This window comes from Coenobita brevimanus, chromosome 56, assembly GCF_032717465.1.
Source record: "Coenobita brevimanus isolate Jiangsu-jjx chromosome 56, ASM3271746v2, whole genome shotgun sequence".
In the NCBI taxonomy this organism is placed as follows: domain Eukaryota; kingdom Metazoa; phylum Arthropoda; class Malacostraca; order Decapoda; family Coenobitidae; genus Coenobita; species Coenobita brevimanus.
In genome coordinates, this window is record NC_137009.1 from 28,127,515 (window position 1) to 28,154,594 (window position 27,080).

A 27,080-nucleotide genomic window follows, 5' to 3' on the forward strand; every position below is an offset into this window, starting at 1 on the left:
AATCGAACCCCACACTCATCTTTATCTTTCTCCTGCCATCCATGACAAGAATGACGACCATTCTTTCCTCTTAAAATCCCTACAACCTAACATTTTTGGAAACACCTTGGCAACAGCTACGATAACAATTTTCGCGGGCTACTCACCTACTTACCTACCTACCTGTCTCCATCCAAGCCCACTAATCTCTCTACCTGCCTTCCCTCCTTGCTCCCTCCCTGTCTGTCTATTTACCTACCTATGTACCGACCTTCATATTGCCCCCTACTTACCAGCCTATCTACCTATCTGCGTACCTGTCTACCTCCTCTGCTTACCTTCCAATCTTCCTTCCTCCCTGGCCCCTACTTTTCTTCCTGCCTTCCTCCCTCCTTGGACACCTAACTACCATCCTACCTCCCTACCTTACTAGCAACCTATTTACCTCCCCACCCCGCTTACCGCCACCCTATCTACCTTTGATCCTACATACTTACATTTGTGCCTATCAGATTACCTAGCTCCCTGTTTACCTTCCTACCCACTGTACCTCCCTGCTACCTCCCCACTTACCTCCTGGCTACCTACTTCTTTGTATTTCTCCTGGTCTACATACCTACCTACCTGACACCCTACCTACCTTCTTGCCTATCGTCTGCCTACCTCTCTCCCTACCTATCTACCTGCCTACATACCTACCTACCTTCTTTATTTGCCTGCCTGCCTCCCTAATTAGCCTACTCCCCGCCTACCTAATTATCTTGCCTTTTCCAACCATCTATTAAGTTAACAACATAGATGGACATTGAAAGGGTTTTTGCAGTTTAATTGTTTTTAAAAGGATGTATGGAAATTGTGATAGTGGCATAAATGACTGCACTCTTTACACCCTTTCCACTGATACCAATGTTGTGCCTATACTCTGCTAAATGCAGACGTTTTTGGTCACTGTGTCCCGTTGCTCTAAGCGTGTTGGCCATTGCGATGAAGCCACACCGTCAGGTGGAGTGGAGTCACTTATAATTTCAAACGTCAAAAAAGATCCATAATCGGAGCTGCTGGACTACGAACCGCTGGACGTATGGAAAACTGTACTCCCAACTCAGTGCGCTAAAGCCTGTGGTAATATTCTCAGTGCAATGTGGAAGCAAATATACATTAACTTACAAGAATAGGATCAACAAGTGACTTGCGTTTCCTAACGCTGCATAAAACGGCTCGAATGGCGCACTGGCTGCCAATGAGACGTATAAGAAGCAACATGTCTGTATATCTGATTCTTAATAACTATATTTGAGTAATATTTAGATACAAAATTAGCAAGGTTATCAACGGTATTTAATAATACAGCCGCATTAAACACTGTTCGACTGTATTTTATGTAGCTAAAAGTCAACCAAATACTGGTTTCAATAAAAAGATGTAAATATAGCCTATCATCATAACAGATTTGGAAAGTGTACACATTTTATAGTCTGACTGATTTCAGATCCCAGTAAAAATGCTTAGCGACCTCACGTTGAGCCGCAGTTCCTGAGTTGGGAAGCACTGTTATAGAGAGATTGAAACAAAACTCCGTGAGAATGTTTGATGCTTATGTGGAGTAAAGCTGAATGATGAGAGTGAAAAACATCAGGAAGCATGTAGAAGAGAAGATACTGAGATGTTTGTACATGTCAAGAGAATGGACCACTGGGAGCTGAATGAGGGTGTGTAGAAGTATAGAAACACCGGGCCGTCCACAGTGATGTCAACAGAAGACACTGGACAAGGTGTGTGGTGACCTTAGATCTACAGGTACAGCACTACTACAAAACTGGTGCAAAACAGAGCAAGCTGGAAGAGTACTATTGGACGAAACTGTCAAGCACATGCAACATGAATTAATGACGTAGCTAAAACTAATGATAATGCTGATGATGGTGATGCTAAATATATCTCTTCTACTGAATAGGCATAAACAACATTTGACTCACTTCTCTAGCATGCTGGACGGTTTCACTGCAGAGCCCAGACTGAAGAATATAAAGCCATTACTGCCAGCATCCTTCACCCAAGCATCCAAGTCCTGAAGAGACGGAATACCGTGTTGTTTTTTCAGTAAGCTAAGAAAATATATTGTGGTAGTCGTCTATCCCCCCTGCGGGTAGGGGGTTTTCAAGAATACTCCACCAGTATCCCTGCTTGTAGTATGAGACGATTAAAGGGGTTGGCGGAGAGTTAGTGCCCCTCCCCGGAAAACACCTAACTGAAAAGACAAACAAGAAGCCTCGGACAAGGACTGACCAAAAGATGACGACCATGGACAGGAAAAAGGACATGAAACGGATCGCGATGTGGAATGTAAGGGGAGCGAATGATGAGGTGAAAGAGAGAGAGATTGTCCAGGTGCTTGAGGGTGCAAAGGTGGATGTATGTGGAGTAACTGAAACTAAATGGAGAGGAGTGTGAGAGAATGGGAGTATGAATGGGATATATGTGCAGGAGTAGGTGAGAATGAGAGGGCAAAAGAAGGAGTGTGTATTGTTGTGAGTAAAAGACGGAAGAAGAACATAAGAGAGTATGGCTCAGTTGGCTCAAGGATTCTGTGGGTAAGATTGAAAGTTGGAATACAAGTGTGGGTGATTGTGCGTGTATGCGCCAACACAAGATCGTGTAAGCGGATTGAGAGAAGAGTTATGAACAAAAGTGAAAGTGTGCATGGAAAAGTTTGAAAGGAATGAGAGACTGTTTTTGACTGGTGATATGAATGGTAAAGTAGGGAATGTGAAGGTGGATGGAATAGTTGGTGAGTGGGGTGTGCCTGCTGAGCTACATGAGAATGGCTGTGCGTTTGTGGACATTTGTGCTGGGAGGGGGTTGGTAATAGTCAATACCCTTTTCAGGCACAAAATGATCCAAGGGTATACATGGCGAGTGATGAGAAGGGTGGTTGGTGAACTGAATGAAAGGAAGGCAATGATTGATTATGTGTGTGTGGATGAAAGGATGCAAAGATTTGTAATGGATGCAAGAGCTTATAGAGTTGGGGGAGTGGACTTTCTGACCAATACTTGGTAGTGGCCAGAATCAAGATCGAAGTAAGATGGAGAAATAGAAGAAGGGAAGGACGGGAGGAAGGAGTAGTTGCAAGGAGAGTGGAAAGGTTACAAGGGGATGAGAAAAAGGCAGAATATAAGAGAGAAGTGGAGGAACGATTGGGAAAATATGAAATGGAGCAGATGGGGGACGTGGAAGGTGTGTGCAAGATATTAACAGAAGAAATATGTGCAGCATGTGATGTGGTGTGTGGGGTGAAGAAAAGACGGAAGGGGGTGCAAGGAACAGCATGGTGGAATGAAGAGGTGAGACAGGCTGTGGCACAAAAGAAGAAAGCATACAATGAATAGATGAGAAATAGGGGCGTGGAAGAAGTTGAGAGGCGGAAGAGAGAGTTATATATAGAAAGGAAAAGAGAGGTGAAAAGATTAGTATGAGAGAGTAAGAGGAGAGTGGATGAGGAATTTGGAAGGAATTTGAGTGTCAAGTGAAGGGACTGTAAGAAAATGTTCTGGAAAGAGGTGAAGAGAGTAAGACAGGCTGGCAGTGAAGTTAGTAGGGGAGTGAAAGATAAATATGGTAGATTACTAGTGGAGAAGGGAGAAAATATGAGCAGATGGAGAGAACACTTTAAAGAATTGTTGAACATAGAGAATGAAAGTAATGCGAGTATAAGTGGCTGGGAAATGGCTGGGAGAAGGAGGGAGGTGAAAAGACAGGAAGAAACCAGTAGGATAGGAGTTATGGAAGCAATGAAGAAAGTCAAACTGGGGAAAGCCCCTGGAATTGATGGAGTGTGTGGTGAAATGCTGAAGCATGAGGGAGAGATAGTAGCATAGTTCATGTGGAAGATGTGCAGATTGGCCTGGGTGGAGGTTGGAGTCTCGGAGGACTGGAGGTCAGGTATAACTGTTCCCGTGTACAAGGGAAAAGGGAAAAAGAAGTGTGTGGTAATCATAGGGGCATGTCTTCTTAGTGTACTAGGAAGGGTGTATGGTGGGATACTTATTGACAGAGTTAGGGAAATAACAGAGGAATTAGTTGGAGAACAGGGAGGCTTTAGGAAGGGAAGAGGTTGTGTAGATCAGATATTCATTCTTAGATCTTTCGTGGAAAAGTTTCTAGAGAAGGAAAAGAAGTTGTATGCTGCCTTCATGGTTTGGAGAAAGCATATGACAAGGTGGATATACAAGGATTGTGGAAAGTATTAAGAATATATGGAGAAGATGGGAAGTTGTTGAATGCTGTGAAGAGTATGTATGATGGTGCTAAGGCAGCAGTGCATGTGGATAGTGAACTGAGTGAATTTTTCTCTTTGAAGGTTGGGTTGAAACAGGGATGTGTCATGTCTCCATGGTTGTTCAATCTGTACATGGATGGGGTAATAATAGAGATACAATGTAGGGCAGTGGATGTTGGAGTGGCCCTGGTGAGAGAGGATAGTGTTTGGAAACTCCCTGTACTGTTGTTTGCAGATGATACTGTGTTGTTAAGTGAAGATGAAGAGGAGCTGCAAGACTTGGTGGATGAGTTTGGGAGAGTCTGTAAGAAACGGAATCTAAAGGTAAATGTAGGGAAGAGTAAGGTGGAGGTCTTTGAAAGAGGTGGTCAGTGAATGTACAGTGATGTTGGATGGTGAGGAAATGGAAAATGTGAGTACGTTTAAGCACTTGGGGAGTGCGATGAGTAAGGATGGAAGTTTGGAGCATGAAATGCTTGAAAGAGTACAACAAGGAAGAAAGGTTGCTGGTTCCTTAAGAGCAGTGATAAGAAACAGGGAATTGAGCATGGAAGTGAAAAAGTTACTACGTGACACTATTGTGATACCAACTCTAACGTATGGAAGTGAAGCTTGGACGTTGTTGGAAGGACACAAGTAGAGTGAGAACAGTGGAAGTGTATTACTTAAGAGGCGCCTGTGGAGTCATTTGGAGAGACCGGCTGACAAATGAGGATATAAAGGAGCGTTGTGGTGTGGATGTGGATGTGATAGGAAGCGTTAGGAGAAACACACTGAGGTGGTTTGTCCATGTGGAGAGGATGGAGGGTGAGAGACTGACGAGGAGAGTGTATGTGAGTGAAGTGGAGGTGGGGAGAGGAGGGGGAGGCCCATGATGAGAGGAAGGGATGGAGTGGAGAGGTATATGAGAGAGGGGGGTGTGAGTTGGGAGCAGGGCAGTGAAATGGTGGGGGACAGGGCGACGTGGAGACGATTTGTTTGTGGTCACCCCGTACTGGATTAAGGCGTCTGGCAATAAATAGATTGATAGATAGTCGTCTAAGGCGCAAAAGATTTTTTTTTTTTAATCACGACATGCCATCACTAACGCAAGTCAGTCACATGATACCCCTAACCCATTTACTACAGTGACCTTTGTCCTGCTGAAGATTTTACTCACATCTGGGAGATATTTGGCAATGAAGGTGTTATCAACCATTTCCATGAATTCCTTCACTGCTATATCGAGCTTAACTCATACCGTGCTGGGAAAAAATTATATATATACCCCTCTATGCCGGCCGATTTTGGATTTTTTCCGGCTAAATGGGCATAATACATCAATATAAGATCCCTGCCACTAACAAAAGTAATCACTAAAGCCAGAAAGTTGGTTGATTTGAGTCAGGTTGGTGCCACTCTTCCTCTGAAGTCTCTGAGGATCACCAAAGCCAGAAAGTTGGTTGAATTGAGTCAGGTTGATGCCACTTACCTCTGAGATCTTCGAGGCTACTGAGAGATCAAAGCATCTCTGAGTATGTGAACCGATTTGGGATTTTTTTCTGCCTAAATGGGCTGAATACATCAATATAAGATCCCTGGCACTAATAAAAGTAATCACCAAAGCCAGAAAATAAGTCTAATCGAGTCAGGTTGGTGCCACTCGAGCTCTGAAATCTTCAAGGTTACAGACAGAGCAGAGCAGCTGTGAGCCTGTGAAGACTCACACGTCTTCTGCTCTCATAAATCAGTGTTGTAAGTGTAGCAGAGAACTGTCTGAAGTTAGCGAGATACGATATTACCTTCCATTTTACTACGGTTTCTTGCAATGACTTCTCAGTACTACAGGATGTAGATCTACATCTGTCAGGACTCCATATTATAATTATACAAATCATAATAGATAGCATGATAGATAGATATAGGAATCTACATTATCATAATACAACTCATAATAGATAACATAATAGATAGGAACACCAGTCAAGCTGGGTGTGGGAAAAGGAAATGAGCTTGCAAGATTTTAGTGAAGGAATGTTAAAGGTGCACCGGAAACACTACGTACACACAGACATACAGGCTCTTTATCGTAGTTTATTATCTTCAAGGAAAAGTTTAAGTTGAGCAGTATATGTATTACACAGGAACGTAATTTACTAGCTACGTTCTAGTTCTCGCTGGACCCCTCTTCTCTCTTCCTCTCTCCACAACCTTTCGGTTCTATGGCTAGCCCCTTTCTGACTCTCTACTCCTTCCTTCCTTCTCTAGGAGGACTAGTGTCACGTGTAATGGCCGCGTGTGAAGTTTCTAGATGTCTGTATGTCTGTGTGTATGTAGCGTTTCCAGTGCACCTCTAGCATTCCTTCACTAAAATCTTGCAAGCTTATTTCCTTTTCCCACACCTAGCTTGACTGGTGTTCCTATCTATTATGCTATCTATTATGAATTGTGTTATGATAAAATAGTTTCCTATATCTATCTATCAGGGTATCTATTATGATTTGTATTATTATAATATGGAGTCCTGACACATCACCGGTGCTTTTGAAGGGGATATATACTTTATGTACGTCGCTAGCACCGTACAGGTCAATGAAATCGTTGGATAGTATCCAAAACTGATGAAAGAGACTTCATAACAATGAATGGGTTAAAATGTTCTTAACTACAGTACCGTAACCTTGAGTTGTTACGTTCCAGTAACCATAAAGGGATCAAAAAGTAAAGCATAAAGGAAAAGTGGATCAGCAAATCCAAAATATATGTAACTCATATCTAGCTTTAATATTACAGAGATGGCGACCAGTAATTGCGTTCAACAAAAATTAGTGAGTGCTGGCGTCATGCTGAGGAAGTAAAAAGGTGGGAGCAGTGCCTATCAAGTTTTTTACCAATTTGTCTCACAGGCCTGAGATTATGGGATCACATGCATATAAAATATCAACGCTGAGAACCTTGTAAATAAATCTCCCGGAGTATTGTGGGCTTCATATTGTAGAGAAAACAATAAGCTGTAGAAGGTGTAATATGTTCCTTTAGAAGCTAAATTATTACACAACTCTTTGAGCTATTTATGCTGTTCATTGTTACAAAATCTGCACAAATACCAAAATAATTTTTGTTTTCCACTTAGAGAGAGAGAGAGAAAAAAAAAAAACTGTTAGTAACATTAATATACTGAATCCTTCTTACCTCAGGGAGAGGCTGTGGAGGTTGACAGTGGATGCCCCCTACATGTACAAGAGCTGGGACAAATGGCCTTGGTGGCAAGTCAACTGTTTTTACACTGCAAAGACAGAACATGTGTTAAGTCCTGCCCAAGAAGTTACTACTTCGATGCGTGGTTTCTGTATTTATTATCCCTGAAAAGAAGTTCGTTGAAGGTTATCTATTCACTTGTGTCTCTTAGTGTACAGTATATAATAGAAAGTTATCAGATTTCAATTAAATCTGGTGGAAAAATGGGCACAGGGTCAAGGAAAACCAAGTTAGATTTTGTTCTGGGCTTAGCTTTTGATGCAGAAAAAATCACAAATTCAATATCCATTGACAGAGGTATGCGCTCTCTAAGAATGTACAGTTTGCTGACGATTTTATACATTCTAGCCTATTTCATGCTTCATGGTGAGAGAAGACAGAATTATAGTTCAACTGGCAGGGGTACCTGGAGTTGCCCGGTCCAAAAAGGGCAAACACTTTAATCCTATTTGTTCTAGTTCAGTCTTTACTTCTCCAGGAAGACCAAGTACGTCGTATGCTTTTCAAGAGGGATTATAAGGGGTCCAGGAATTTTCTGTTTCAGCTTTTACAACCTAACGCACAACATTTGTGTGCACTTGTTTACTGTTACCAGTGACCTCAACTTACTTCCAACCGGTGACCTCAAATGACCTCGGAAGTCATCCTCATATGGCCTATGTCCGAACTGGAGATCATGTGAGTTCCCATGCCCAAAACTGGGCTGCTGGGTCCAGTCATTAGAGCATGTATTACCGGTGACCTCAAATGATCTCCGACCCATGACCTCAAATGACATCGGATGTCAATCTCACATAGCCTATCTCCGAAATGGAGGTCATGTGGGTCGCCATGCCAAAAAATGGGCTGCTGAGTTCAGTCATTCAAGCATATATTACCTGTGACCTCAATGGACCTCCAACCTGTGACCTCAAATGACCTTGGAGGTAAACCTCACATAGCCTATGTCCAAAATTGAGGTCATGTGAGTCTCCATGCCAAAAATTGGGCTGCAGAGGTACCCGGCGTTGCCCGGCCCAAAAAGACGAACACTACCAATGACCTCAAATGACCTAGATCTGAATTTAGAACCCCCAAAAAAACAATCCTTGGATTATCCTTATTCAGAATAAATATGGGTCTGGGGGTCTCTGGCCCATGGTTTAGGCGTGACTGAAGGACAAACAAACAAACATGCAACGTGACGTGTGTGTGTGTGTATATATATATATATATATATATATATATATATATATATATATATATATATATATATATATATATATATATAATCTCGCCAAAAGTGCATCTTCGCAAAGTGCGTCTCTCCCAATGTGCAACAGGGGACTGACAATAATAAATTATTTAGAAAGTGCGTTTGCTATTTGCAATGTGCGTCTGCCATGAAAAATTAAGGCAAATAGGGTATTCTCTCGCAACTCGTGAGCATAATTTGTAGCGTGCAATGGGTAAGGATGTCTGTAGTGTCTGACCTGGACTTTGAGGGTTTCCTGGAGCAGCAACAGCCAGCACCTAACCTAGTGCAAACTAAGATGTGCATTCCATAAAACTGGCCAAACAAAATTGTGCTTTAAGAGCATTTGTTAATCACTGGTGCAATCATCATCAGAGTTGCCATTTGGTATTTTTCATTATCAAATGTGGGGCGATCTGGTAAAGAGAAATTCGATCGGTAATGATTCAGAATGATTCATTACCAAAAGGATTTTTCACATGTATGAGTGTACCGAGGATGGAGACGGTGGAATATGTTTTTTTTTTTTCTTTTGATGCAAGAATGAACCAAAGGGTAAGAGCCCACAAACTGTTCCTTCCAAGAAAAAATAACAATTCAAAAGAAAACCCAAAACTCCTTCAGTAGTGATGAGGGTGATAGTGAGGCATGGGATGAGAGCCATGCAGAACGACTGTGAGTGTTTTGATTCAGCTTCCGTGGTACAGCCTCGGGTACCACAACAACAATTCCCATTATCTTCCCTCTGTACAATGCTGGTAAGGTCTTGAAGTTTCTTAATAAATATACAGTATCACTCTTGCATGTTTCTATTGTAAGTTTTCCTTTTGCATTTTAGTTAGGGTTAGGTATTGGTGAACCAATATACAAAAATTCAGGATGTGTGTCCCATAAAGCCATTATATATATATATGGATGCTCATTATCCGGATTGTTCGGTATCTGGATGCTTGGCCTTGGCTCTTTTAAACCGTTATCTGAATTTACTTGTTATTATCTGGATATAAAAGTGCCCAAGAACTTTGGCCGAGCCGACATGTCCAAACAGTCAGTATCGTGGTTGCTGGGCTCGAGACGTGAGCTGGAAGTAGTCTGTAACCGACAACTAGAGCTTAAAATATCCGTCTACCCCTGTACTGAATGGTCAAAATCACGTGCTGGTCCTATCACTCTCAACGAACCTCCAGCACCTGAGTAATAAGACTGTAACCCACTGGCGATGTCAAAACGTCCGTGTGCATTCCCCACCGAATGTCTAATATCACACAGCCATGGGGACTAAGTCTTTCCCAGCTGCCATCTCCATCAAATACAGACCACAAGCCATGGGCACATGTTCCGCGACAGCGTCCGTCCGCCTCTTTATCAAAGGTCGAAGGTCCCCAGTTATGGTGTGTTGTGTTTCCGCATGGCCACTCAGCGTCTAACAGACCACAAGCCATGAGTAAATGTACGGCAAAGCGCCAGTCCGTCTGTTGACAGAAGGGGGAGAATCCTGCCCACACCCTCGCCTCTCCCCTCCCCTCCCCTTCCGTCCCTCCTCCATACCCTCCCAACCCCTCCTCTCACTCCCTCAGCCCTTACCCTTTTCCATGGTGATAGCATTGACTCGTGAGTTTCAAAGTTTTTTTTGCGATTTGTTCGACTACTGTTGGTCGTATGGAAATTCTGAGGTGACCACCAGAAAGCTCATGAAATTCTGCATCTAGATATATGCTTAACTCTTGGAAGATCCTGGCAAAATTTTGAACTGGGATTGTGGGAATTTATATGAATGTAAGTTTTGCCTGAATTTTGCACTCTTACTTGTCAATTTTATGTGTTTTTATAGCTTATCTTATAGTATAAACACCAGCGAAGATGATAGCAAACGATTTATACCAATATAACCAATTTACGGTGGCATATTTGACTTCTTCTTTTTTAGCCCAGGGAGCAATCACTCATCACAGACACCAGATTTTCAAACCTTCGTCAGTTTTTTTTTTTTTTGTGGATTTTTGTTGTTTATGCATTGTTTTCATGATGTTTAGCATTAAAATGGATAATCCTATGCGTGTTTTGATGTTTACAAATGGCAGATGGACCTGAAAACAGTGCCAAAATTAGGAGGGGTTCTGTACATACAGTTGTGTATAGATCGAGTGTCTTTTGGTTTTCAATGTTTTTTTTTCATGGTTTTCCTGGTGTTTCGCATTACTTTAGATATTTCTATGTGTCTTTTGATGTCTAAATATGGTAGACTGACCTAAAAACAGTGCCAATATTAGGAGGGGTACTGTACATACAGTCGTGTATTGGTCGGGTGTTTTTTGGTTTTCAGTTTTTTTTTCTTTATGTTTTTCTTGGTGTTTAGCATTACTATGGACGTTCCTATCTGAGTTTTGATGTCTAAATGTGACAGACTGACCTGAAAGCAGTGCCAAAATTAGGAGGGGTACTGTACATACAGTGGTGTATAGGTAGGGTGTTTTTTGGTTTTCATTCTTTTTTGCATGGTTCTCTTGGTTTTAACATTATTTTGGATAATCCAATGTATGTTTTGATGTCAAAATATGGCAGAATGACCGGAAAACACTGCCAAAATAAAGAGGGGTACTGTGCATACAGTAGTGTTTAGGTAGGGTGTTTTATGGTTTTCAGTGGTTTTTCTGCATGGTTTTCTTGGTGTTAAGCATTACTCTGGATATGCCTATGTGGTTTTGATGTCTAAATATGCCTGAATGACCGGAAAACACTGCCAAATTAAGCATTGGTACTGTACAAATAAGTTAGGTATAGGTTGGAGGTGGGTATTAGGTTGGAGTGAAAAAAAAGTTTTTCCTTCAGTTTTAAAAAATTGTAGGTCTTAAGCCCTGAAAAACATGTCAAAACTAGAGAAAATGCCATTTTGGGGGCGTTGCCATCTTCTGCGTGCCAGCAACTCTCACTTTATTCCTCCAGAAGAGTTGTCGACTATGGGAAATTTTTAAAAATAGTGTTAATCAGAATAACTGCTTTGGGCTTGTGATTTTCAGCTGAAAATATGCACAAATGAAATCAATTGCATAATATATTGGGCTTCATCCTAAATACTGTGTTGTTTTGTCTTGCAGGTACTAGTGAGATAAATGCTATTGTTCATCAAAGGCTCGTATATGCCAATGTTATCTGTATTGGTATGCAATAATGGAGACTAGGAAGAATGTAATGATTTTCAAGGTACTCCTTAGTGGTCCTACATTCAGCAGCATCGAAAGTTTTCCACCAGCCATCCTCCCCACTACGAGGCAAGTCAATGAGAGAATATTTGCAGTCCAAGAACCTCAGGATGGTCAACGTTGCTGATAGTGTTGCAAACGAGCTTCACGATCGATGGGTGTGGTGCAATGTTTACCCTCTTCATCAGTTGAAAATATCAGAGAAGATCCAGAAACTAATAGTCATTCAGTTCACTTGGAAGATGGCCCAAGAAGAAAGGAAGCAGAATGTTTTTGACGAATGAGACAGAGTTTATGAAGGATATTGATGATCTCTTTTCATATTTTGTAAGGATGAAAAGCAACAGAAGAATTTGAAGAAGGAATACAAACTGAGAATGACTGACGAAGACTTCACCTTCAATGTAGACCAGCAGAGTGCTTGCATCAGTTGATGCCTGGATGTTGTAGTGCCATTGACTCCATCTGATGAAACATTTATCCACAGGTCATGTTATGCATGTGCATCTACATCTGTTCCTGCACTGAACGCTTGACAACTGTGTCTGGATCTGCCCAGATGTCTGCCCTCTCCTTAAAGGACCAACCATCAGAATCTGGTTACTTGTCTGACGATTCACTATCTACAACGGCAACGAAAACATCAATAATTTCAGAAATAGCACCAGGTGCTTCTGCGCAATGCAGCGAGCAGAACTGGAGAGAGTGGAAGAACCTTGTAATGATGTGTGAGCGAAATTAGGTGTCTGACAGAGCTGCTGCTGCAATCACTAATAGCGTGTTGAAAGGCATGTGCATCAGCATCATATCTGAATGGGAAAGACGACATGTCATTAACCACAGCAGGTTGTGCAGGCAATGTGATAAATATAGGGACCATATACGAAGAGAACAACCAGATTTCAAGCTTGTTGACAGCATTTTTCTGAACGGCCAAAAAAACGCTACATTGATGGTGTTGGAAGGAACAAATGAGAAGTACAGGACAGTTCAGTTGCAGGAACATTACACCGTAGTTGGAGAACCTGGTAGTTATTACTTAACTCACCTATCACCTAGTGATGGAAGAGGTTAGACAGTTGCTCAGGCTGTTTACGATGCTGTTAAAGGCACCAAGTTGGAAGCTACATTGGCAGTTGTTGGTAATTATGGAACAGCTACTACGTCAGAACAGCATAATGGTTGCATACAGGCTCTTGAGGAGATGATGGAGAAGCCACTAGAGTGGGTTATTATTTTTTTTTATGCTAGCAAGAAGGAACCAAAGGCCACGAGCCCGCAAACTGTTCCTTCCAAGAAAAAAACAAAATTCAAGAGTGAGCCAAATTCAAGATCCGATCATTTTGAGATGCCTGGACACACTGCGTTTGAAAGACTGGAGATCATAGGAAGTAGGAAATACAGACAGAGGGAGACAGTTCCAGAGTTGACCTGTTGCATAAATGAAGGACTGGGAGTAACGGTTAACTCTTGCATTAGAGAGTTGGACAGAAAAGGGATGGGAGTTTGTTGCTAGACAGGTGATACATGCCCATTGTAGAGGTGGAGGAATGCAAGCAGACAGTTCAAAGGAGCAGTGACCATTCAAGCAGCAATAGAAAAGAGATAAAGATGCAACAGTGCAGTGAAGAGACAGAGGCTGAAGGGAGCCAGTAAGAGGAGGAGAGTTGATGAGATGAAAAGCCTTTGACTCCACCCTGTTGAGAAGAGCCGTATATGGGGAGCCTGCCCACACATAAGAGTTGTACTCCATACAGGGGCGGATATAAAAACCTGTATATAAAGTCAACAATTGTTCAGATATAAAGAAGGAATGGAGTCGGCTTAGCACACCTAATCTCCTGGAACCAGATTTTACAAGAGATGTAATATGATCTCTCCAAGATAAGTCCCTGGTGAATAAAACCCCACACACATTTAAAGACGATGCAGGATTGAGATGAATATTATTAAAAGTGGATCCACCTGTGGAAGAATTTGTCCTGTTGATAGGTGTAAGAACTGAGTCTTTGATGCCTTAACAACAAGATTATTTTTACCCAAGTCGAAGATACGAGCCAAGTCAGACATTAGGTGTGCCATACCCTTAACCCTTGTCTGCTGAAGTAACTGCTGAGATGGACGTTGCAGAAATCGAATGGAAAGATGAAGGGTGGAATCATCAGCGTACGAGTGGATAGGGTTAGAAGTACAGCTTAGAAGGTCATTGATGAATAAAAGGAACAGAGTTGGTAATAGGACAGAGCCCTGAGGAACACCACTGTTGATAGATCTAGGAGGAGAACGATGACCGTCTACAACAGCAGCTACTGAACGACCAGAGAGGAAGCTAGAGATAAAGGCACACATAGAAGGATAGAAATCGTAAGAGGGCAGTTTGGAAATTAAAGATTCATGCCAGACTCAATTGAAAGCCTTTGAGATGTCAAGTGCAATGGCAAAGCTTTCGCCAAAGTCCCGAAAGGAGGATTACCAGGGGTCTGAAAGGTAGGTGAGAAGATCCCCAGTGGTGTGACCCTGACAGAATCCATACTAACGATCAGAAAGAAGGTTGTGATAGGAAAGATGTTTGAAATTTATCTATTAAGAATTGACTCAAAAACTTTTGAGATACTGGATGTCAAAGCAATTGGATGATATTAAGAGGGTTGGGAATGGTCACCCTTCTTTAGAACTGGCTGAATGAGAGCAAACTTCCAGCAAGAAGGAAAGGTACAAGTTGATAGGCAAAGATGAAAAAGTTTACCTATGCAGGGTGTAAGCACAGAAGCACAGTTCTTGAGAACAACAGGAGGGACCCCATCAGGACTATATGCCTTGTTAGTATTGAGGCCTTTGATGGCAGAGAATACATCAGCTGAAGAAATGTTAATATCAGCCATGAGGAAGTCAGAGGTGGGAAATGATGGAGGAACAGCACCGGAATCATCTAAGGTGGAGCTGAAGGAGATAGTCTGAGCGAAGAGATCTGCTTTTTCAGAAGAAATAGCTACAGAACCATCAGAGTAGAAAAGAGGAGGGAAGGATGATGAGATAAAGTTGTTAGAAAGGTTTTTGGCAAGGTGCCAGATGGAGTGGGAAGAATTCAAGTTGGAGAGTTGAGAGCATTTATTACGGATGAAATTATTTTTAGCAGAGCGAAGAACAGACTTAGCACAATTCCAGGCTGAAACATATAAAAGATACGATTCAGGAGTGGGCTGGTTCCAGTACCTTTTATAGGCCCTCTCCTTACTGGGGACAGCATTAGAACAAGCGTGATTAAACCAAGGCTTTCTTGCATTAGTCAAAGGATAAGAGAAAGGAATGTATGCTTCCATGCCTGAAAGAATAACCTCTGTAATGCGCAAGGCACACTCAGATGACTCCAGACCATGGAAGCAATAATCATTCCAGGGAAAATCAAAGAAGTACTGTCTGAGGGCCTCCCAATTTGCAGCTCCAAAGTGCCACAGACGACGTTTCTCTGGAGGGTCCACAGGCCATACCAGAGCGATAGGACAGGTTAAGGTAATAGGGTTGTGACTGGAGGAGCCCAACGGAGAGAAAAGATTAACCGTGTAAGCAGAAGGATTAGTTGCGAGAAAGAGGTCAAGTATGTTGGAGCTCTCTCCAAGGTGGTCAGGGATACGGGAACGATGCTGTACAAGCTGCACTAGGTCATTAATGATAGAAAAGATGTAGACTTGTTCACCAGGTGGATCAGTGAAAGGAGAGAAGAGCCAAAGGTGGTGGTGAACACTGAAATCTCCTGGAATGGAGATTTCAGAGAAAGGAGAAATGGATAGAATGTGTTCCATCGTAGAAGTAAGATAGTCGACGAATTTTTGATAGTCAGTAGAATTAGGGGATAATTAAACAGCACAGATATATTTAGTCAGAGAATGACAAGAAAGCCGAAGCCAGAGTGTAGAGAATTCAGAAGAATCAAGTTCAGGAACACGAGAGCAAGATAAGTCGTTTCGTACATATATATTTGTCTACTGCATACAAATGAATTGCTATTATGACATGTATTTGCCTACATCGACAGCACCACAAACAGTCCAGACAGCTTTGCAGGCCCTATCGGCAAACAACTGAATGGACAGTGTCTGATTGGGCAGTTGTGGGGTTCCAAAGTGTGCCCAATCCAAACTTCCCTGAATTACCTGAGTCTGTGGTTGATGATCTGAGCACAGACCAACACTACGGCTACAGAATCTGCAGAGCTGTGATTTCAGGATTGATGGACAATGAACTTTGGCTCCTTGAAGTCTGTCCGATTGTACACTCACGATGGTTGACTCTTGGGTGCCGAATCCTAGAGCACTATGAGTCAGTTGAGAAGCCCTCTGTTGGTCTGGTTCTACTGGTAGAGTTTTATATCTTGGTGTACTTTCCCACATGGTTCAACATCAAGTGCAACTGCAGGCTGACTGGTGGAGCGAGGAACGTGTCCATCGGACTGTGAACTTACCAAACGTGGGGGTCCAGGATGTCACTCTGAAAGTGGTCAGAAGGAACTCATTCTTCACACATCCCGAGAACGTCCTGCTGGCTAGCTGGGCGACGACAATGAAGAGGTTTGCAGAGAAGCAGTGGAACTCATAAAAACTCTTCGGAACAAGAACCTGGAAGCTGAAGAAGTGAAGAATTTCAACACACCAGAGATACACGTCGAAGCTGAGTCATATCACATCATTACAAACATGAACTCACCGGACGTACAACATCCACCTGCCATCAGGAATTTTTCAGGCTCAGACACTGAAGAAATCCTACACCGACCACTCAAACTCGAACACTCATGTCATAATCAGTTGATTGAGTGGCATGTTAAGCTAGTGAGGGAGGCTTCAGCAAATGTGGCTGGGTTCGAGAGAAAAGACGTATTCATCCATCAAAGAATCAAATCACAAAAACTTATGAAGAAATTTGATATGAAGAATCAGTTTGTATTAAAACTGTGTCATCTGTTAAAGTGTCGATGTTCGTCGAATAAATCACTGATTTCCGACAAACGTGGATGTCAGTTTCCATTCCTCATGTATGTATTGTAGTACGACTAGTTAGAAGTTGAAAGAAAACATAAATTTCATCACAGAACTCGCTGTACCATTGGAACCACAAGCATAAATTTATCACCAGAGACCAAATGTACCCGTAATCATCAAAAACAGACCTTCTACAGGAAAAAAAGTGAGAGTTGCTGGCACGCAGAAGATGGCAACGCCCCCAAAATGGCATTTTCTCTAGTTTTGACATGTTTGTCAATGCTTGGTACCTACATTTTTTTTTTCACTCCACCCTAGTGGGTATAGGTAGGATCTGGGTGTGGTAGAGGAATAGTGTTCATTATCCTGATGTTACCTCTACCTGGACATGCCTTTGGCTCTATTAATGTCCGGATAAATGAGGGATTACTTCTCTCTCTCTCTCTCTCTCTCTCTCTCTCTCTCTCTCTCTATATATATATATATATATATATATATATATATATAAAATATGCTTTCCACAGAACTTCTTCAGGACAGACTAACACAGTATATTATTCCTAAACTCTCATTACACTTCTGCTTTCAGTATTTGATATGTGGTAATTTTAGAACAGGTTTAAGGGAAAAGAGTATAGGTAACCAGAAAGAGAGTATACTTCCCTGATGAACGGTATTAAACCCTACCTGTTAAAGAGTGCGAGACTGGAGTTGAAGCGAAGGGTGGATATACTGGGCATATCTTCTGGGCAAAGACCACGACGGCGACACTCATTCTCATAACTGCAAACCCCCAAATTAAAACAACAATGAATCTACATTGAACAACACAGTACAACTAGTTTTTCATCCTTTCACAATATCAATTCGCTTATGGCTCATTCAATTTAATGAAATTTTGGTTTTGTTAAAATAATGATAGTTTTATTTGTCACAGGAGAAACCTTCATAGTAGTAACGGGTTAATATATACTGTTTTTACTCCTTTCAGTGCAGGAGATTCTCTGTCTATCTATCTATTGGCAGACACCTTACTCCCTTAAGGGGTGGTGGCCAAAATCAAATCTCCTCCACGTCACCCTGTCCCTCGTCATTTCACTGCCCTCTCCCAGCTCACAACCCCCTCTCTCATATTCCTCTCCACTCCATCCCTCCATCTCATCCTCAGCCTTCCCCTCCCTCTCCCCCTCTGCACCTCACTGACATATACTCTCTTCTTTAGTTTCTCGCTCTCCATCCTCTCCACATGACCAAAGTGCCTCATTGCATTTCTCCTAATGCATTCTGTCACATCCACATCCACACGACAACTCTCCTTCACTTCTTCACTTCTTTATTTGTCAGTCTGTCTCTCCACGTAACTCCACATGCTTCTCTCAAATTATTCATTTCCACTTCTCTCACACTTGACTTCTGTCCTTCCAACAAGGTCCAAGTGTCACTTCCATAATGTAAGAGTTGGTATCATAATACTGTCATGCAGAGACTTTTTTACTTTCATGCTCACTTCCCTCGTTCTTATGACTGCTTTGAAAGAACCAGCAACCTTTCTTCCTTGTTGTATTCTTTCAAGTACTTCATTTTCCAAACTTTTATCTGCACTCATCACACTGGCCAAGTATTTCAATGCACTCACATTTTCCACTTCCTCATCATCCAGCCTTGTGGCACATTCAGTGACTTCATACCTCTTGAGGACCGTAACTTTACTTTTCCCAACATTTAGCTATAGATTCCGTTCCTTACACACTCTTCTAAACTCATTCACCAAGCCTTGCAGTTCCTCTTCTCCTTCATTTAACAATACAGTATCATCATCACATAACAGTACAGGAAGTTTCCAAACACTGCCCTGTCTCATTAGGGACACTCCAACATCAGCTGCCCTACCTTACAGTATAACCTCTTTTATAGCACCATCCATATACTGACAATATCCATGGAGACATGACACATCCCTGTTTCAGTTCAACATTCAGATTTTTAAAAATCAATCAGGTCACTACCCACACTCACTGCAGCCCTAGCACCCTCATACACACTCCTCCTAGCATTCAACAATTTCCCATTTACTCCATATATCCATAATATTTTCCACATCCCTTGTCTCTCCACTAGGCCACATTCTTTATTCTTTCTTAAAATACGTGAAGGCTTCATACAACTTCTTTCCCATCTCTAGAAACTTTTCCCACTAAAGACCTAAGGATGAATATCTGATCTACACAACGTCTTCCCTTCCTAAAACCTCCCTGTTCTTCTCTAATTCCTCTGCTATTTTCCCAACTCTCTCAATAAGTATCCTACCATATTCTTTTCCTATTACACTAAGACGACATATGCCCCTATGATTACCACAGACTCTTTTATTTGTTTTCCTTTGTAGAGGGGAATTCTGTAATTATACCTGACTTCCAGTCCTCCAGACGTTACCTTCCTCGCAGGCTACTCTGCACATTTTCCATATCCATTCTACCACTATCTCCATCCCATATTTCATCATATCACCACACACTCCACCAGTTCCAGGGGCTTTCCCCATTTTGACTTTCTTCATTGGTTGCACTACTTCCATCCTACTGATCTCTTCCTCCCTTCTCACCTCCCTCCTCCCAGCCATTCCCCAGCAACTTGAACTCACGTTACTTTCATGTTCTATGTTGAACAGTTCCTTGAAGTGCTCTCTCCATCTGTTTACTTTTTCTCCTTCTCCACTATGAATCTACCATTTTTATCGTTCACTCCCCTACTAACTTCTTTATCACCCTGTCTGACTATCTTTACCCCCTTCCAGAACATTTTCCTACGTCCCCTCCACTTTACAGTACACTCAGATTCCTTCAAAATTCCTCATCCACTGTCTTCTTACTCTCTCTTACTAATCGTTTAATCTCTTTCTTCTTCTCTACATATAACTATCTCTTCCGTCTCTCAACTTCCTCCATGCCTCAGCTTCCCATTCACTTACTGTATGCTTTCTTCTTCTGCACCACAACTTGTCTTATGTCTTCATTCCACCATGCTGTTCCTTGCACCCCCTTTCGTCTTCTCTTCGCTCAACACACCACCTCACATGCTCCACAAATTTCTTAGGTGAATATCTTGCACACACCTTCCACCTCCCCTATCTGCTTCAAATCATATATTTACCCAATGACTCCTCCACTTGTTCTCTTATATTCTGCATTTTTTCCAGCCTCTTACCTTTCTGTCCTTCTTGTATGGACTGCTTTCTCCTGTCCTTCCCTCCCTCTATTCTTCCATTGCACATGAACTTTGACTTTTACCACCACCAAGTGGAAGTCAGGAAGTCCACTTCCCCAACCTCTGGATGTTCTTGCATCCATTACATACCTTCTCATTCTGTCATGCACATTCACATAATCAATCACTGCCTTCCGTACATTCATTTCACCACCCACCCTTCTTATCACTCGCCACACCTTGGATTATTTCGTGCCTAAAGAGGGTATTGGCTATCATCAACCCCTTCCCTGCAGAAATGTCCATTAAAGCACTACCATTCTCTCCATCTCTGCAGGCACACCCCACTCACCATCCACTCTATCCACCTTCACATTCCCTACTTTTCATTCATACCCCCTATCAAAAACACATATTCCTCTCAAACTTTTCCATGCTCGCTTCCACATTTGCCCAGAACACTTCTTTCACTCTGTTTGCACGATTTTGCGTTGGCACACCCACACACACACACACACACACACACACACACACACACACACACACACACACACACACAATTGCCCACGTTTGTATTCCCAATTTTAATCTTCCCAACACAATCCTTGAACTAAGTGATCTTATATTCTCCTTCCATTTCTTCCACACAGCAATTCATACACCTTCTTTTGCCCTGTCATTGTTACCTTCTCCCCAGCAAATACCTCATCCAGATTCCCGCTCTCTCACACTATCTCCTCACCATTTAGTCTCAGTTAATCCACATATGTCCACTTTAACAGGCAAGCACCTGGACAATCTCACTTTCTTTCACCTCATCATTCGCACTCCTTTCGTGTTGCAATCCGTACCCTGTCCTTTGTCCGGTCCTTGTTTGTCACCAGTTTATCTGTACTGGTCCGAAGCTTCTTGTTTGTATTTTTACTTAGTTGTTTTCCGGGGAGAGGCACTAACTCTCCACCAACTCACTTGTTGACACGTAGGGAACACATGTTGGTTGGTAATAAGGTTGCCAACCAGCATATTAAATGATTTCCTGGCTTACAGGAAATTATTTGGCTTGTCATTCAGTACAGCGTCACCCTGAAATAGAGTACCACTACATCGACTGAGTGGATGATGGGTGCCCCAACCGACCAACAACCAGCTATAACCACCATCTTACGTTCCTACAACAGACTACCAACATATCTCATTACTTTGTTTCAAAATTGTGTTTGAATGCATTTCTTCAGTACAACAAAATACATTATCCTGTAGATCACTGAACCATACAACTTGTTATATGAAGTTAACTCGTAAAATCTTGAAAAACTCGTTGAAAGTCCAACATCTAACATTATATACAAGACTCAACAGTAAACCTGAACAAATAGAATAAAAATGCCACCTACCTCTGACTAATAAAATCGTCTGTTACAATCGCAAACATGGCCTCTGAGAGGGTATTGATAAAGCGCTGTGTAAAAGTCATTGGATGCTTGAAAGTAAACACCTTGGCAGCAATAAAGGAAGGGAAATTTGGATTTCCTATGATATTCGAGTAAGGACTCATCACTCCATTTGCAAAAACATATATGAAGGGCACCTGTGGAGGAAATAAACATACGAGTATGAGTAGTGTCATTAAAATAATCCAATACAACGGTTGAGCATAGTAACGAGGCAAAGCAATTGCTCTGTATAGGATCTTATATATACAGTAATAATAATTATGAATCTCGGACAAATCTGGCAATCACCACGACATGCTATAGTATAATACATTATGTTGTCTTATTCTTCTACAGTAATATGGAGTCAGAAGATGAAAGTTAGCAATATCTGTCTGCTTGAAAATCTGTTTTTTAAATTCACAAAAAAAAAAAAAAAAAAAAAAGAGGAATCCTGTACCAGTTTTGTACAGTTGTATTCGGGAATGAGGGAGAATATTGGTTAACTGATGCATTAGAGAACTGTAATGAATATAGACTGGATATGAAAATGTATGTGCTGTGTGGTCAGTGTAAAAATGAAGACAATCAACCACAGATTTCAAGGACATAAAAAGGATTTCATAGATGTGGGACCATCAGGGCCGTAGCATGAGGCTTCACAAAGATCTCCTGGAGTGAAGCACCTCGTGACCGAAAAACCTAACAGAGTGGCTGACGGACAGAGTCACTCCAGTAAATGTTCTTGTATCTTAAAACGCATTAAGTGAAATGACAACAGTAAAGAAAGAATGACAACACTGCAGTAAAAATAGGCCACTCTAGTTAACATTGTTTTACCCATTAGTGGTTGAATCCTGATTCACCGGTGAACTACACTCAATACCGTTTATGCAGCAATTCCCTGATTAACGACTTGCAGCCCAGGAATGATGGTTTTAGACTTATACTGGAATGGTACTGTAATTAGCATACAATTCCAGCTTATAGTGCAGTTGCAAAGCTTATAGGATCGAACCTTGATAAACTTTTTAAAATGTCCAATTATGCCTTTAAAAAGGCCCGTCGGCACAATTGGGTTAACTTGCTCTCATGACACTTTTTTTTTTTACTGTAAAAATATTAAACACGACCGGAACAATCTGCAAAGAATCTGATTGTTTATTGTGAAGTGGCTAAGATGTGCAGTGAAGGGTCATGTTTGATAAAACACCACATTTATCTCAGTAAAAAATAGTTATTTAATATATACACACTTCAAAATTTACATCAGTACGAGCTTACAGCCGCCTACTATTTTCGGGTGACCCACCATTATCTATAATATTATTATAGACTGGTATTATTTACCATATTTCATGAAAAAGGCATATTTAAACAAATTACCGTACTGTATATATAATAGTAGCATTTCAATGAAAAGAGGGGTTTAGCTAAGATGTTATTGGAATTGGGTATTGATTTATCATGGTTTAAAAGCTGTAGTAATTCAGCCACTAATCACATTCCCCCCATCCCCCGCCCTTCTCTAAGGTGCTGAATGCGGCCTTACCGCTAAGTACATTTTGAAATTTATTCACTTTAGGTAATATGAATTTAATTCTTATTGCTTAATATGATCTTTTAATATTTCAGAGAGTATCTTTTGTGGCAGAAACATATTCCTCATTTTCATTGATCTCTACTTAACATGGGGATTTTCAAGAACAAATCTATGGCGCTCAGTCAGTTATAAAAAAAAAAAGTCACAAACAATAAGAAGATACATAAGAAACCATGTAGGAAAGATTACCTTCATTCGGTGAACAACTGAGAGGAAACAGTCAGAGAAAGTTGCAGAAAGCATAATAAGATCAAACTCCTCGGACAAAAGATTTTGCACTTCTTCTTTTTCTAAAGCATCAGAACAGAATCCAGGTGCCTCCTGCATGACGGTAAGTGTGGCCGTCATTTTCCCCTCAAACACGTTGGGAAGGATCCTCGAAATATCCATGTCTGGCAGCACAACCTCTCGCACATTCTCACGTAGCTTTGACGGCTGGTAAGCGGACACCATTGTGATCTGCAGAATAATAGCACTGCTGAATAATTTCATTCATTATATATGTATTTCGTTCCTGGTAGAAAAATGTCTAAATGGCAGCACAGATTTTATTTCCCCTTTCAATATGTTGTCATTACTCCGTAGTGCTTATCAAATCTAAGAGCTGGTTGTGGCTTCTTGCTTAAATAACGTCTCGCAAGGCCCTGTAACTGATTATTTTTCTCCATACATGTTAGGTCCTGGACACTTAGGCTACTGATGAGACAATAAATCTGGAAGGCCGTAACAAAATAGAAAGAAGATAGAAGTATCGTTTGTTCCTGATAGGGGAAGGTCTGAAGATTTATATATACTTGATTAACCCATTCACACCATTATTATTATCCGTCCCCACCCCGGAGGGGCTCGGGGACGAGTATTGTTTTCACTTGGTTTGTCTGTCTCTTTGTTTGTCTGTCTGTTTGTCTGTTAAGTTTACGCGAAATCTACAAGTGCGATTTTGACTAGTTACTAGGATGATGGGCTATGAAATTCTGATAACCTGATTAAATTTTGGCCCAAATTGGGCCAAGACCCAGGCTGTAGGGCCAAAAAATGTAACATAAAAAATCATTTTTCGCCATGACTCCTTTCAGATCCGTCATATCGACATGAAACCAATCCCTAATGGTGCATCTTTCGAATCTGCATCCTATAATATACCTTGTTACATCAGGGGGGGTCACCCCTCAGTTAGCGGTAGGAGAGTCAATGTCAGGAGGGATGGGCCTAGAATTTCAAGTGGGCATAAAATCGTAAATTTTCACCCGATTTATGTACTCCAGATTTTACACGTGACGTCCTTGACTAGATATCCTGTTGGGTTTATACTGTACGTCAGCACTAAACGACTGCTGCGCCTGGCACTGTTTTTTTTTTTTTTTTTTTTTTTTTTTTAGACCAGGATTGCCTTTTTAGATTAAATGGATTAGATACTTTTATTTTCCAATCAGATTTTCACTGCGAGAAATCCTTCCAAAGCTAACTATAAAGCATCTGAAGGCAACAAAATTACATTTAATTAGCATCAAGATAGTGACGTTAAAAGAATAGTACCGGTAATTATTCTACACCTACAATACAGTGAGGACGTCTATATGAATAATGTATTTCTGTGTCGCAATTTACTTTTACTTTATATTAACTCAGTTGCATTAGCATTTATAAGACCATGTTTTGTGAGTGTTATACAGCTAAATGTATGAGAAGGTATAAAATAGATTATATAAGGAGAGTGTATATGACGGGGGGCATTTTGTGGCGGGCCATGTGTATGTGCCGATAATATCTGTTGCAATGGGTGCCTTACATATGCTTCAAATATGGGGACAACTTAACTGCACATGCTAGCGTAGTTTATTACTGGATATGAAAGGTAACTGAACCGTGACTATTTCTCACTATAAAAGTGATCCACCCCCACCCACTGCTTCATGAGATGTATGTTTAATAGGTTTGGGTTCTTGAAAAAAAAAAAAACTACCCCTGGGGGTAGGGGGGTTTTTCAAGAATACTCCACCAGTATCCCTGCTTGTCGTAAAAGGCGACTAAAAGGGTTGGCGGAGGGTTAGTGCCCCTCCCAGGAAAACAACTAACTAAAAAAACAAACAATAAGCCTCGGACAAGGACTGACCAAAAGATGACGTACAAAGGATGTGGTAATTGGAACTTGGAATGTAAGGGGAGCGAATGAGGTGAAAGAGAGAGAGACTGTCCAGGTGCTTGAGGGTGCGAAAGTGGATGTATGTGGAATAACTGAAACAAAATGGAGAGGAGAAAGTGTGAGAGAATGGGAGTATGGATGGGGTATATGTGCAGTAGGTGAGAATGAGAGGGCAAAGGAAGGAGTATGTATAGCTGTGAGTAAAAGATGGAAGAGGAACATAAGACAGTATGGATCAGTTGAGTCAAGGATTGTGTGGGTAAAGTTGAAAGTTGGAATACAAATGTGGGCGATTGTGTGTGAGTATGCACCAACACAAGATCGTGCTAGAAGAGTGAGAGAAGAGTGCTGGACAAATGTAGAAATGTGCATGGAAAAGTTTGGAAGGAATGAGAGAGTGTTTTTGATTGGTGATATGAATGGTAAAGTTGGGAATGTGAAGGTGGATGGAATGGATGGTGAGTGGGGTGTGCCTGCTGCGATAGATGAAAATGGGAGTGCGTTAGTGGACATTTGTGCTGGGAGGGGGTTGGTGATAGCCAATACCCTCTTCAGGCATAAAATGATCCACAGGTATACATGGCGAGTGATGAGAAGGGTGGGTGGTGAACTGAATGAAAGGAAGGCATTGATTGATTATGTGTGTGTGGATGAAAGGATGCGAAGATGTGTAAAGGATGGAAGAGTGTATAGAGGTTGGGGGAGTGGACTTTCTGACCACTACTTGGTGGTGGCCAGAATTAGAATTCAAGTAAGATGGAGGAATAGAAGAAGGGAAAGACGAGAGGAAGGAGTAGTTGCAAGGAGAGTGGAAAGGTTACAAGAGGATGAGAAAAAGGCAGAGTATAAGAGAGAAGTGGAGGAACGATTGGGCAAATATGAATTGGAGCAGATGGGAGACGTGGAAGGTGTGTGTAGCATATTTACAGAAGAAATATGTGCAGCATGTGGTGTGGTGTGTGGAAGAAAGAGAAGACGGAGGGGGGTGCAAGGAACAGCGTGGTGGACTGAAGAGGTGAGACAGGCTGTGTCACAAAAGAAGAAAACATACAATGAATGGATGAGAAATAGGGGCATGGAAGAAGTTGAGAGGCGGAAGAGAGAGTTATATGTAGAAAGAGAGAGGTGAGAAGATTAGTAAGAGAGAGTAAGAAGAGAGTGGATGAGGAATTTGGAAGGAATTTGAGTGTAGAGGGACTGTAAGAAAATGTTCTGGAGAGAGGTGAAAAGAGTAAGACAGGGTGGAAGTGAAGTTAGCAGTGGAGTGAAAGATAAAAATGGTAGATTACTAGTGGAGAAGGGAGAAAAAGTGAGCAGATGGAGAGAACACTTTAAGGAATTGTTGAACGTAGAGGATGGAAGTAATGCGAGTATAAGTGGCTGGGGAATGGCTGGGAGAAGGAGGGAGGTGAGAAGACAGGAAGAAATCAGTAGAATAGAAGTTGTGGAAGCAATGAAGAAAGTTAAATTGGGGAAATCCCCAGGAATTGATGGAGTGTGTGGTGAAATGCTGAAGCATGGGGGAGAGATAGTAGTAGAATGGATGTGGAAGATGTGCAGATTGGCCTGGGAGGAAGGTAGAGTCCCGGAGGATTGGAAGTCAGGTATAATTATTCCCTTGTACAAAGGAAAAGGAGAAAAAGAAGTGTGTAGTAATCATAGGGGCATTTGTCTTCTTAGTATAATAGGAAAAGTGTATGGTAGGATACTTATTGACAGAGTTAGAGAAAGAACAGAGAAATTAGTTCGAAAAGAACAGGGAGGCTTTAGGAAGGGAAGAGGTTGTGTAGAT

At 41.5% G+C, this 27,080-nt stretch overlaps 1 protein-coding gene across 1 annotated transcript in view; it reads right to left on the reverse strand.

Annotated features, from left to right (window-relative positions):
* Positions 1–27,080, reverse strand: part of LOC145401678 (UDP-glycosyltransferase UGT5-like) — a 119,198-nt gene that overhangs the window by 90,494 nt on the left and 1,624 nt on the right. The window contains exons 2-6 of the mRNA XM_080273865.1: positions 23,335–23,604; positions 21,504–21,697; positions 17,593–17,688; positions 7,430–7,523; positions 1,956–2,047 (exon numbers count right to left, since the gene is read on the reverse strand). Of these exons, the coding sequence (XP_080129991.1) occupies positions 1,956–2,047; positions 7,430–7,523; positions 17,593–17,688; positions 21,504–21,697; positions 23,335–23,604 (746 nt within the window). The remainder of the gene's footprint in view (positions 1–1,955; positions 2,048–7,429; positions 7,524–17,592; positions 17,689–21,503; positions 21,698–23,334; positions 23,605–27,080) is intronic.